Here is a 14,538-nt window from a genome sequence, read left to right on the forward strand (position 1 = left end):
CGGTACGGCGGTTTTGCACTTGGCGGTTCACAATATCGCAGTCTTGGAAAAGGAGGAGTGAGCGTAGGGGGATTCAGTTGGCTGTAATCTTCAGCCACTCTGCAAGATGCCACCAGATCCTACACACTGGTCCCTTAAATAGGTCAACATGATGTTTAATCCATACACAAACCGAAATGTAATAACAACTGGTGGTTTTAAGGGGAAAGACATGATGGTAAAGTTCAGAAAGGATATTGTTATCAATCTTCAGGTATAAACACTGAATAAACATGGACTAACCTCAGAACAATGAACAATCTACAACAAATCATTGCTCATTAGTGTCAAATATTACCTTTTAAGCCATACAGCTTGAATCTACCTCAACAATTAAAAAAATATATTTGTCACTCCAAATAATTTTATAATCTATTTCAATGTATCCGTAAATATATGGCATCCACCTCTTGGAGTTTATTCGGATTATTAGTGGCATCATTTCTGGCAAACCAAACCATTTTAGGACTCATAGGCACTTTACTTATCAAACATTTGGCTATTTCCCTTGGCATAACAGAGAGAGAAAAAGAGAGAGAGAGACAGAGAGAGAGAGACAGAGAGAGAGTGAGAGTGAGACAGAGAGAGAGACAGAGAGTGAGAGAGAGAGAGAGAGTGAGACAGAGAGTAAGAGAGAGAGTGAGAGAGACAGAGTGAGACAGAGAGAGAGACAGAGAGTAAGAGAGAGAGAGTGAGAGAGACAGAGAGAGAGAGAGAGCGCAGTGTTGGCCAAGCAAGCTAGAGAGTGAATGAAGAGAGGGGCCGGCGTTAGTGGGAACAAAGCCGTGAATCAGAAGAATAAAACATTAGTTTGTGATTGTTTCACAGTTACGTCCTTTTAAAGGAATGCAGCCCAAAGCACACTTGCTCCTGCTGTGGCCTGTCTGTGTCTCCGCTCGGTTACTGAGTCCAATATAGCAGCACACAGCAGAGACTGACGGGGGAAACACATAGAAGCATATAAAAACACAAAGCGATGTAACAACACGTTCTCCACCGCTTGTACGCTTAAGAGTGCCACATAGCTAGAGCCTCGGTACTCCGAGGGGTGTGACAAATCAGTGGTGTTTGACCTGGAATGAGAACGGACTGCCAACCCTTCTCATTGGCTGGGGATAACACCAGATGTTCTTAGCTTAAAGTAAATACAGGCAGAGGGCAGGGTTACTGCAGATACAAACACCAGCACACACTTCTAGTGGGTCACATGTGAATATTTTTGTATCATTCCATACATTTGTTTTTTAGGAAATTGTTGCATATTATATCTTTAAATTAAAATACATGTCTTGTGATAGAAGATGAGACCAGCACCTTTTTATTCCATTTGTAGGGTTTATCAAGACGATGCTTATAGGCATCTTACTTTATCGTATTATTATACTGCTATATGTCATTTTTCTAGTTTTGACCATCATTATTTACAGTTGATTGCTGAAATTTGGGATCATCACTAAAAAGTAGTTGGATCAGGGAACACAAGACATCAGATGAACAGCTCACGTTAGCCAGACTTATTTGGAAGAGAAGGCAAAGGTGAACAGTGACATGCAGGCCTGCAGGAAGTGCGATGAAAAAGAACACGGTTCAGAATCCAAAGCCATGAAGTGTTCCCATAAATCCAGTGTTATTATAACTGATGGCCAAAGTTCCAATAAAACGAATGTAATAACAAATTGGAGTACCGCTTTGAACAGGAGGCACATTTGTCCACCACTGAAGCCAAACACAAGTTGACACCATGTCAACACAAAACTTTTAGTTTTCTTCACCCTGCTGTTGGTTTCATGCAATTTGGTTCACGCTTCAGCGTGTGGAGCAACAGACCTGATGAGACACTGCACAGAACAAGAGTGAATGGAGGTCAGTGCTCTCTGCAGGACGGCTCTCTCTGTTTATTGCTGTCAGGTAGAGACTCAGGACTGTGGCCCATGTACCTGCTAACTGCAGTGTCCGGGCGGTGCTGTCAATCAGTGTCAGCAACTCCATTTCACGTCCCTTCCAGCTCATCTACCTCTGTCAGAGTGTTTTTTGATTCCCCTCTAATGTCCTCTCTGACCCCTCATCATAAGCCATCACCACGATCCTCACTCCTCATCAGTCACCTGCTTCCTCCTGACTATCATAGACTAACACTTCTGTGATGCTGCTTGATGAAGCTCTCCTGCTTTTCTTTAGTAACCCCTCCCTTCTCCTGTGGGGCCTCCTTGGTCACTTCCTCCCTGCTGACTGGCTCCTGGTTAGGCTTCCTGCCGCGGTCCCACTCCTCACCAAGAACACTCCCAGCGTCGCTCATGTCTCCCAGGTGTTCCACCGAGTCACACTTCTGCAGGTCAGAGGCGATGGTCTGCAGGCTGATGACTGACATGCAGTCTGAGCCGGCCTGCTCCGCCTCCAGCCGCTCCCTCTGGCCCCAGCCACTCTCTCTGTGCCTCTCCACCCACAGCCTGGTTTTCTCTCCGTCCGCCCAGTTGCTCTCTACTACGCTGACTCCCGCACAGCTACTCCCGATGCGAATCCCAACGGTGGCTCTGACCTCAGCCTCAGCACCTACAGGGGAGCTCCGCCCCCCGCAGACTGCAGGACGCCCCCTGCTGGCCCTTATTCGCCCCCTCTGTGCATGGATCTGCTCGCTGATCTGCTCCAGGTTCCGCAGGGCCACAGAGTAACGTGTCTTTACCTTCGCCACCCGCTCCTCCAGCTGTACTACTCTAGCCTTATGTTCCTGAAAAAAGTGAATAGACACATGTCACTCGACAGTCATTTATATTTGTATCTAATTGTATTTTGGTTTTATCAATCAAGTAAAGGGAACATGACTTACAAAAAACTGTACAGTCAAATCATTAACGTCAGTCACTGGCTTTAACATCCCATTATTTACATCCAACTATTAAACTTCCTTTTTTCAAGTATTTTTTATTTATTTTTTTAAAGCTGCATGAATTGATTTTGTGGGCACTTGGGGCAATGTTACAAGCAACACAACATTGGCATCACTTTATAAAGTTGCTATGGTGAACATGTTAGCGTATCCACAAACACCATAAATCAAATAAAAGTAAGGATGCTATGATATGACAGAGGCAGTCTCAAGCTTATAGCTTTACTTAAAAACGTGATCAGACAGGTTGGTGTCAGGAAACAACTGCTAATGACAGCAGATTGCATCAATCACAGGCCTACGCAGCTCGTCAGCTACAACTGAAGATATCAACATCACTTAGACAGCACGAAACATTCAAAGATCCACAAAAGATCCACAGAAATCAACTCTCTGTTTCCCACTCAACCCCTTAAATGTGTTCAAATCTCTCAACAAAGTGGGAGATTGTCAAAATTCCCATGAAAGTCACAGAAAGTTGAATTCTTTGACCAGCAGTTTGTATTGTCCCAGATCCACAAATGTCTGCATGCAAGGTAAATCCCGTCCATTACCACAAACACATTCTGCTGACTCTGCATTAACATGGCAGCTGAAACTAAAGGTGAAGTACATCAGCGAAAAAGCTGCTAAATCATGTAGAGCATCATGCAGAGGACATCATCAGCTTGTGGCGTACAGTATGAACACATGGTGTGTATTAGTTATGATGTAAGAAAGGATTGCTGCTGGTACAAACCTCCAGAATGTGATTGAATTGAGCCTTGAGTTCAAAGTACGGCTTGGATTTGAGGATGACCTTCTTTAGGGCTTTCTGGAGGGTCTGGACTCGAGCCTCGGCTTCCTGGCAGAGCTGTGTGACTCGCTGGTGCTCCCGCTCACTGCGGAGGCGCTCCTCCTCCGCCTCGTTCACCTGACCAGCACAGGAACAATGACTGAGAGGAACACGGCATAACCACACAATCACACAGGAGCTTCTGTGAACCCCACCTTTACCACTGTTAGTAAAGGGTAAATGGACTGTACTTGTACAGCGCTTTTCTAGTCTTCCGACCACTCAAAGCTCTTTAACACTAACCCTTTCTAACCCTAACCCTAACAACAATGAATAGTTAAAACAGAGTATATGCACATTATCTCAATTTGGGGTTAAGTGTCCTGCCCATGACTCATTGACATGGACCACTGAGCCACAGTCGCCCTATTCCTTTGCACGTTGGTTATATAGTCCAGAGGGCATGTATCCTCCTGAATGTACTGACTCTACGGTTACAGCTCTTTAATATATCGAGGTAGCTAGCAAAGGTTTTTTCTGTCAGAAACTGTCCTCCATGTTACACCTCATAGGGATTTTATGAATGATCTTATGAAAGATGGAGACTCTACAGTTGATATTGTTAGCATCCCCTCCACCATGTAACCGGCTACAAGCCAGTTATTTCCCTCGCAGTGACAGCCGAAAGCCGTTGCTGTTTCGGAGCTGTAGCACCGCCATCGTTCTCCTCACCACCCTGCTGTGCAGATGAACCCCCTGGCACAAATTTCATTCCACTGCAACTGTGCAATATGGAGAATATCTAAAATCAGGATATTTTTTTATCAGATACCTGGATATTGATATTGATACGATATTGTAGGGTTAAAAAAATAATTCCAAATGAGTTTGTTTTTTAAAAATATATAATCAATGTGGATTTCCCTGTGATGTTCTTGTAACGTAATGCTTATCTGAAAATGTAGCTAAACAACTGATTACTTGAATTGCAAACTAATGTAAACATGCCGCTCTGCCAGAAACATCTCTAAATGTACAGTAGGTCGCAGCTTTAAGAGATATTTTAATTACATCTTCGTTCTGAGAGTAAATTAGTTCAAATCCCCCAGATGTTGGACTAGGAAAAAACAATTAGTGATCATCCTTCAATCCTCAATATACGGTCCGATCGCCAAATGCATTACCCCCAACACTGCTCATTAGAGAAATGAGACAAATAATTGTTAAGTACTGAACACGTTAATAAATGTAGATACTATTGGGACATTTTATTAGATATTAAATTAGGAAAGTAACAATAAAATTGGTTAAATAAATTCCAAAATCAAACAGGAAAATGTTATTACAAATGAAAAGGAATGTTTGTCCGATCAGGATTCACTTTGATTATCAGCACTGATAAAAATCGGTTCAGTAAATCAATGAGGAAAAGGCCAGAGAGGCTTCGTTAAGTCAAGGCAGGAATGGACTGAAGAAGAGGAAATATAGACTGAACATTTCTTTAATGTGACTGAAAAAAGGCTCGGCACGATTATTGAAGAACAATCTGGATTCATGCAGGGAGACATATCATTATTAATGTCAGATTAGCACTAGATTCATCTGACTATGTGACCTCATCACCAAGGATAGTTTCATTTTATAAATTATTTTCTAGAAGGTTTTTGATAGTTTCTTTTTTCTTGCAGACCTTATACACTGGATATAACAACTATTTTTATACCCAGAGCGGAATAATTACACAGTTTAACCATCATAGTGTGAAATAAAGTGTTATCAGACAATATTCAGTACAAATGTGCAATCGTGAGACCAGCGTTTACGTATTGTAGTCGCTGAACTGATCATGAACAATGTGAACAACAAATGTATGTTGGAATGAGGCGGAGGAGAGATAGTAACGTTGGCTGTGACAGCTAACGCACGGAGATTACATCCAATTACATTATGGTGCGTTCATGCTCAGTAGAGATTGGTATTGGCTAAAGTCCAAAATTTAACAACAACAAAAAATGATTTTGATATCCAATTCAATAATGGTTAAACAAGTATTAGTTTATAAGCATTCAGTGAACTAGAGCTCCCATTAAGCTTTCGACTGTAATACATCATCAGCCGTCTCAAACATATCGATGCTGTTCTCTGTACTGCTGCTGTTAAAGTTCTCTCTGCAGAGCCGTGGTTACTGGATCTGCCTCTGTTGTTGGAGATGTTAGTGACTCAAAGGTTCCAAACATCAAATAAACAATGGTACACAAAGCTATACCATCCCTGTCTAGATACATTGAGTGAACAACATAACATGTTGTTGTTGTTGGGCTAAATGTTTAGAAATCTGTATTCTTTTATTTATTATCACTTTCCTCTTTCCAGGTAAACCTGTAGATAAAGGTCTCACACATTGCCCTCCTTTTTGCCCGTATAGAATGCATCAACATCCCAGGAGAAGCCTGGGTGTGTACCTTAGCGGTGGCGTGGTTCAGCATCTCCTGCCAGGTTGGGTCCATGGTGTTCCTGTCAGCCAAGAGGCCCTGCTCTGCCACATACACCATCTCTCTGGCAGCAGTGTGCATGGACACGGCCCTCTCATATCTCAGAGCTGCCTTCTGGGTCTCCTGTTGGGCCTGGGGAGCAGACGGCAGCAGCTTCATAAACTTTCATCTACTGCAACAATGAAAAGGAGCATTCCTTTAAAGGATACCTCCCAGAGCTGCTACCAAATTAAACATATCTTATGTATATTCATTTTATGTATATTCATTTTGTGTTCTCTGTAATATTGTGAAATTGTAATATTATGTAAGTGGAGGTTTCAAATAAGCCCCGTGGGCTTTCTGCCTCATCCTGCACTCTGATATTATTTATCTTTAAATTGTGTTACAAAATACAACTAAACTAAACTACAATTTGTTAACCCTGTCAAGACATCAAAATTAAAAAAAAACATATATAGACAAAAAACAATTTTTTTCTTTAAATATAGAATTTGAATTTACCACTATAATTGTCATTACTGTAGACGCGTCCTGATGCAGCTCAAAGCGCTTCACTGATTGCATTTCTCTGGTTAAACTTTCTGAGATGTATCCCAGTGAAGAGTCCATATGTGACTGATTGGTATTGCTTTCTGCCTCTCTTGTTCATATTTTTGTAACTACATTTTGTAAACTCAAGATCTTTGTGGAAGGCTCATAACTGGGTTCTCTGATGGCGTTAGGTATCTCATGGGGGAAAAGCCACATAAGCTGAGCCTGGTGTACGGATATGACCTTTGCAGCACTACAAGCACACTGGTTCATTTACTGACATGGAAAAGCCTTCAATCCCTGAGTCACACTCTGCGCTTAAGTAATGCAGCATCTCAAAGCTTCAATTAGAGAAGCTCAAGTGTGTGCTTTGTGGATCTCCTGTATTCTATTACAATCCCACATTCACGCCCACTTCAGGCCATGAAAGGTCAGCTGTGTGCGGGTTAGAAAAGAGGGTTTGAACTTCTCTCTCTAGATTCAGAATTTGAATTTAGGCGACTTGAATAAAGATGTTTGTTTAGTTTTCTGAATTTATAATCCCTACAAAACAAATAGTGGACATTTCAGAGAGGGGGATTCAAACCACATATATAAATATATGTGGTTTGTAAAGTAAAACATTTCAATGCTATAAGTTCAGTGGTATTGAATAACAATGTTAAGATTAGATAGATAGGTACTTGATATACAGCAGCATTTGTCGGTACAGGTAAAGCAAAGCAATACAAATAACAGAGTAAAAAATATGAAATATAAAAATGCACAATATATACAATAAAATAGAATAATATTAAATGAAACTAACCAAACAATAGTGCAAAGATAGTTAAGTTTAGTTGAGTTAATTAGCTTGTTTTTATTAACCCCTTAGTGTATTTGTGAATTGAGATTATTATTGTTTTATTACCAATGAAGTCAACTTTTTTATTTGTGAGAGAAAGATTGTGATATTTCTCCTGTCAAAAGTTATGGAATCTCATATATCATATGGAAATGTACTCTCGGCCCTCCTTCAAAAGAAAAGCTCAATGTCACTTGGTTTGTCCTGATTAAAGAACACATTCCACATGCAGCTCAGTGGGCTCTAAAGCCTGTGTTAGTTTGGGGGAATAGTTAAAGTCAAGGTTACTGTGATCACATGGAAATGTCTGATCGACGTCTGCATGAGAGACCAGCAGGAAGGCTGGTGAAGGACACCAAGAAATGTAAAAATAAAAACTGCATCACTGTTGGTGATGATGCTTTTGATCGTATGGAGTCTTTACATGACAGGCAAACATGTAGTGATTTAAGTAAGAACAAAGCAAAGGCTATTGAAATCTGCATATGAACATCATTGATGTGATACTAAAGACCTTTTCCTCATTTTATAATTTGCATTTTCATAACTGACAGTGGTAAACAGTTCAGATTGATGATCTATTATTTGCTTTATTGCTTTCGATTAGACCTCTGCTCTTAGTTCAATTACAGATGCAGATGAGTCCTCAGCATGTTGATTAATCCTGACTGCCACTCAGGCCCCAGTCCTTCAAAGGTTAAAAGCTTTACGTAATCAATTATTCTCCATTACAGACGAATCATTCAGTATCAGCTGTGGTTTAGTGACATCAAAGAAACAACTTATTAATATTATCCAGTACGACTGTGTATTCTTGCAGCTCTCCATGGACCGTGGCTCTGCCTGACACTCCCTGCTGCTATTAATGCTATTATTATTATTAGTCACATTTCCATTTCTATGACTGTTAATATTACTGCTATTATTAGTGCTACTTCTACTAATGTTACTTTCATTATATTTATCATTTCTTTGCTATGGATTGACTGTTGTGTTGTTCATTCTGTACACATGACATCGATCACACATCTGTCCTTCCTGAGAGAGGCCCCTCCTCTGTTGCTCTCCCTGAGGTTTTTGGGGTTTTGGAGTTTTTCCTTTCCAGATGTGAGGGTCCTGGGACAGAAGATGTTGTATTTTGTAAAGATTGTTAAGCCCTGGGAGGCAAATTTGTGATATTTGGCTATACAAATAAAATAACATTGAATTGGACATTGTTTTGTATAAATTGTGTGCTTTCTAACTACTTTGCTTGATGCTGCCGTACTCCCCTGACCTATTTATCCTGCTCAGCTGTTGACAGCCTGCTTTGCTTTGTTCGGTTCCAACAGTTAAAAATGAGCCTTTTGGCTAACACGAGCACATTAACAGTGATGTTGATCAATGCGCATTGTCCCCCAGAACAAATAAATAAAACAAATCATTAACACACATTTGTCACATGTGTCCAACATTACTGAACATTGGATGGTGGCAATGTGTCTCCTAATGAATCCCTTAAAGGGGACACTATGCTTCTCCTTATTTCACTTAACGTAACTTTGACCTAACGGTACAATGTCAGATGTTCATATTAAACGTGGCCAAACTATCAGATAATGAAATAAAGATCTGAAACATCAGGCTTCAGACTGGCTTCTGACCGTTGTGAACACTCTGTTTCCAGCAATCTTTTCTTGGCTACAAGCTGACATCAGTTCCTGCTGGATTTCTTTAAATGGTCATCTGCTCCAGGAAAAGGGCTCCCAAAAAATTGTAGATAATATTATATTACTGAGATGAATACAGTTTTAGTGCAGACAACAAGCGTTTACAATGTAGCTATTTAGGGAGCTAACGGTTGCACATAGCAATACAGCTGTGCACCAAGCAGCCTGAAGCCTTAATTTCATCCACTCAGAATCATGGTGCCGGCAGGGATAGTGGATACACGTGGATACACGGTTCAAATAGTGAGCTTAAAGTTACTGTGAGGAACTTTAACTGGTTATCAAACAGTCTCAATGAATCCTGATCCTCTATCAGACCTCCATCAGTAGAGAGACCATCAGAGAGAAGATGGTCTATTTCTATAGAGTTATTCTTAAAGCTTGTCATTGGTGCCTCCGGGTCAAAGTCAAATGTAAAGGAAACATTCAGTAAGTTGAAAATATTTTATTAAAAATAATACAGTATACAAATGTAAAAGATCCACCGTAACATTTGACTGTAACAACATCAAATTTTGATACTTGTTCTAATTTATATACAAAAATGCTGAATATCACAGATAATATCAGTAATAAACAGTAAACTTCCTCCTCCTTCAAACTTTAGCATTCGTCCTAAAACACAGGAAACCATGATATTTACATTGTAAACATCATATGTTGACCTCTTCTCGAGGCTGGTTTCCACATCCTGCCAGGTACAAAGAGGAGCTCAAACAACCCCGTCCCAGAGGACCTGAGTGCACAGTCCAGGAGCCGCCGGAGCCTAATAGCTGCCAGCAGGATGAGCAAACTCCTGGAGCATCGGACCAACAACACACGCCGGGAAGACGACCCTGACGTGTATTTTAAGGTTACAGACTTTCTAAACTGTGGTGTAGAAGGTACCTGCACGTCTGAAAGAGAGAGAAGACTTCAGTACACAAAAGAATCCCTGTTTGTCCTCTGTTGCCTGTTCTGTGGTGCATACATTCTGCTGGATCCACTGAAAAACATTTGTAAATGCAGAAAGTAATTACTTTTGTCCTGTGAATCCCAGGCAACAGGATACTACCTCAGATATTTCTTCTATAATATCATTATGAATACACTGTGCACTTTCTCTTTTAAATACAACGCTTTATTGCTTAATTTCTCTAAGTTGAGTCATTTATTGTTATAGAATAGGGGATCATCTGTTTGTACATATGGGTCAATGATTTGATGTTATGTTGGAACACCGCTTTGAGAACAGAATGACTGAGAACAAACCGTCACACGCTGCTCTGTGGATATTGTTGGTGTTGGTTCAGGGTCTGATGGTCAGTCGTGCATGTTGGAGTGTTTGGCACTTGGGTAACATTCTTGTTACAACCTTATGTGGAAAAAATAAAACCAAAGTTAGAAAATGGAAAATTCATTCAGAAAGCAACACAGACATTTCATTATTTGTGTAACATGATTCATAATCAAACAGATACCATATTTCATATAGTAATAATCAGTTTATAACAGAATAGCAGCACATTTACAGACAAGTTGTAGAAAATACCAAAACAAGTTCACCTAGCTTCAAAATACATACATATACATATATATATGTATATATACTGTATATACATATATATATTAGTGACACTGTAAAATACATATTTATCTATTGATTCATTCAAAATAATGTTTACAACATTGATAATTGGAAAATCCTTCAGTATATTGAGAAGAAGATGATGCACAATAAAATGTCAAAGCACGAGGAATCAACTCTTCACTTTCTCTAACAGTTTGCTCCACTGAAGGAGGAGCAGATGTGAAATGAATCTTTTTCCTGGCTACACCTGCAGGACAGTACGGCAGAGGGTAGAGCGAGTCCCACAAAACAAGATGGTGACAGAGTCACAAACTGTGAATGACACATATGAAAACGTTCTTGCTAGTCGAGCATCGTAGGAATGTAATGTACCCGAGCAAACAGCTAACTAGCGGTGAAGAAAGACGTTATTCAGTCGGTGGACGACAGCAGATAACATCTTACTGACTACCTGTTATTTGCTAGAGCACACCTTTTACACTTCAGGCAGCATTATTGTGCATTTCCCACCGACACACCTATTAACAGTGGCATACATAGGAATACATGTACAGCTTGTGATTGAGACTAAATCCCCCGTTATGTCACACAATAAGCAGGTAATGAGCGTAACACTTACCAAGCACAGACCTGCTGTCATCTTCGTGCTGTTCACTCTCCTTTCTGGATCCCAATCGGGCCTCGAGCATGTGTGGTTGAATATTCCCGCTGCCTTGTGCCGATGTATGCGGGGACGCGCATGTAATCAGTGCTGAGGTGCTGCCATGGCGACCTCACCATCACTGTGAGCTGCTCTGGCCCGGCTTCTGGAACTTTGGCCAATGAGCCACCAGGGCTCGTTTCTGACAGAGGAGGAACTGAGGGTCTGCATGAGGAGCCAGTTTAAGATAAATAAGAATGAATCGTGCAAAGCTACTCTAGTGGAGTCCAAGAATGAAAATATGGAAATGGGGCCCAATAGATCACCTTCAACTTGTAGTAGAACTTGTAGTTTGTGCTGGTCTTTGTTCCCCTTTTGTGCCAGGGAACCAAATAGATAGATAGAGATAGAGAGAGAGAGAGAGAGAGAGAGAGAGAGAGAGAGAGAGAGAGAGAGAGAGAGAGAGAGAGAGGGGGGAGGGAGGGAGGGATAGATGGATAGGTAGATCTATATATGTAATGTGACATGACAAAAACATTCCATGTCATTAATGGTGGAGTAGAGGATGAGTTGAGGAGAAAAGAAGCTGCTCTGTAGTCTGGTGGTACGACAGCTGATACTTCTGTATCTCTGCATTCAGATCAGCACCTTGGACAGTGACTGGTCTGGTGCTGGTCTACAAGATCCACGTGGGAAGCAGCAAGATTCTTCAGACTGCAGGCGATCTATTGATGCTAGTTTTTTCTTTTTAAAATGAAATAAAAACAATGATATGTACTGACTAACGACCACTGTTCATTTTGGCAACTGACTTTGAGTTAGGCTTAGTGTTATTCTTTTGAAATTGTATAAAGGGTTTCATATTTTAGTCATTTGATTTCTCTGAGTTTAAGTCTAGTTTTACTTAAAACCGACAGAGAGTTAAGTCTTATTTTTAAGTGACGTCTTGTTTTTGGTCATTTATCTGTTGCTGTCTTTGTTGTGTACAGTTACAATTGAAATATGTGTCAGTTGTATATCGCGAGGCTAGCGGTCACACAGACAGGTGTATATCTATATCTGAATATACTGAGAGGTAGACCAAAGGTTATCAACGCCTCTCAATATAACATAATACAATTCAAAAGCAGCACAGCCTCCAGCCTCCTGCAGGACCAACATCCCTCTAAAACTGTTAGAACTAAAACCAGACATCAGAACCTGCATGAAGGGATCATTGCAGAACTAGTTCACTGAGTGTGTGTCTCTCCTACTAATCCATGCACACACACTAAATGTGCATCTACAAAACGCACCTCTTTGGCGAGTCTGCGAGCTTCATAGTAGGGCCTTGCTTTCTCAATGCATGCACCGAGCTGGGAGCCCTGAGCATTGAGCTTCCTCGCTGAGTCAGTGAGGATCCTCCTGTAGCTGGACCTGGCATCCTGAAGGAAACACACCACCAATCACATCCAGTGAGCCCTAGCCTGCATGGACACTGTGAAAGCTGAGGGTGTGATTACAGGACTAACGTCGGCACACAAACAACTTGCTCACATCCAGCTGCAGCTCGAGCTTGTTGATCTCGTCGCTGGCCTGGTTGAGCTGCTCCAGCTCCTCCTGGAAACACGGGGGACAGACAATGTATATGAAAGCACAATACGAACAAAGGGGCTGCAAACAAAGCCATGGCTGAGCGTTCAGTGCGGGGGCATTAGTAGCCAGAGATGCAGCGGTACCAGTCTGTGAGAGGAGCGGAGAGGAGCGGGCAGTGCCTGGACCGTGAACGCTACATGTTCATGATTTTATGCTTCTCTTAGTAAATGTGCCATCGGTAACGTTACTCATATAAAACGGGACGTTTTGTGTAAAAGAAAAAGCACATCCCGTCACTGCTCTGCCTGGCTAACGTTCCGTCGCTAATAATGATCATTTGGTATCGTACCTGAATTCTTGGGTCCAACTCTTCCTCGTGTTTGCCGGCATCCTCTTCCCCTCTGGTTTCCCCCGGGTTCTCTGCTTCACCCTCACATGGCGCTTTCACCTCCTCTTCGTCCCCTCCTTTCCGCTTCAACATGACGGTGCTCCACTCTCCGCCTTTCGCTTCTTCCCCCGGGGTCTCCTCCCGTGGAGCGGCCGGTTTGGGGAACCCCGAGCCGTTCGGGATTTCACGCGACGTCTCTGGCTCCATTGGCGGCCTGTAGGTCGGTTGCCGTTTTTGCTGCGCTAGCCTCCCGGCCACTGAACAACTGCTGAAACTCTAAAAACTATGAATACTTAGTGTTGAAATGTGTCGCAGAGCCTGCGTTACAAACACTGGCGGGCTAATGCTAGCCACTAGTAGCATGGCTGCTGTAGTCGTTGGGCTGCACATGACACCAGTGGCTCTGTGCAATAATCCTCCTTGCTCTTGCTCTGTTTTTATTATCTTACTAATTTTGTGATTTATTTATTTAGTTATGTCCTGGTATTTGTATGTTCCTTTTTCTAAGTTATCCATTAATAAATGTGAACTGTACCCAGAGCTGGTCCAAGCCTTCTGAGGGCTCTCTAACAGCGTTTGTCCCCATGGTGGCCATGCCTGCTTAGGTGCTGTAATAAGTTTTATAATAATTAATAATGCTGAATACTCACAATGTGATAATGCCTCACCATCCTACCTACTGACACCTTGTTTAATATATATATATATATATATATATATATATATATATATATATATATATATATATATATATATATAGTGCCATGTTCAGGTAACCTACCTTCTATCTGGGTTTATTCCTCTTTTTGTAGTTCAGGGTAAGGCCCAGCTGGCTCACATGACCAAGAGCGTAGTTGTTTCTCTGACCGCCTGCTCCACAGTTGGGGAAAAAGTAAAACGTCCAGGTATGGTAAGATAGGAAACATTGGAAATATGCAAGGTGTGAGACCAGTGAGAGACCTAATGGCATCACTTTTAATTGGTAAGCCTGTCCTCAAAAGGCAAACCTCAGGAACTGCCTGTGGTATGGTGGAATAGGCTCCTGAAAATAGGCATCCTTGAGATCTTTTGACACAAACCACTGACCG

The 14,538-nt window shown here is 41.5% G+C and overlaps 1 protein-coding gene across 1 annotated transcript; it reads right to left on the reverse strand.

Annotated features, from left to right (window-relative positions):
- Positions 1-2,161: 2,161 nt before the first annotated feature.
- Positions 2,162-13,934, reverse strand: sh3bp5lb (SH3-binding domain protein 5-like, b). Its single transcript, XM_076106165.1, has 6 exons — positions 13,412-13,934; positions 13,024-13,086; positions 12,783-12,911; positions 6,161-6,322; positions 3,663-3,836; positions 2,162-2,764 (listed from the first exon to the last, which is right to left on the reverse strand). The coding sequence occupies exons 1-6, from the start codon at positions 13,655-13,657 to the stop codon at positions 2,162-2,164; spliced, it is 1,377 nt and encodes a 458-aa protein (XP_075962280.1). The 5' UTR covers positions 13,658-13,934.
- Between the last annotated feature and the right edge of the window lie 604 nt (positions 13,935-14,538).

The sequence above is a fragment of the Anarhichas minor genome, unplaced genomic scaffold (assembly GCF_050575085.1).
Source record: "Anarhichas minor isolate MPS153535 unplaced genomic scaffold, ASM5057508v1 ptg000033l, whole genome shotgun sequence".
Lineage (NCBI taxonomy): Eukaryota > Metazoa > Chordata > Actinopteri > Perciformes > Anarhichadidae > Anarhichas > Anarhichas minor.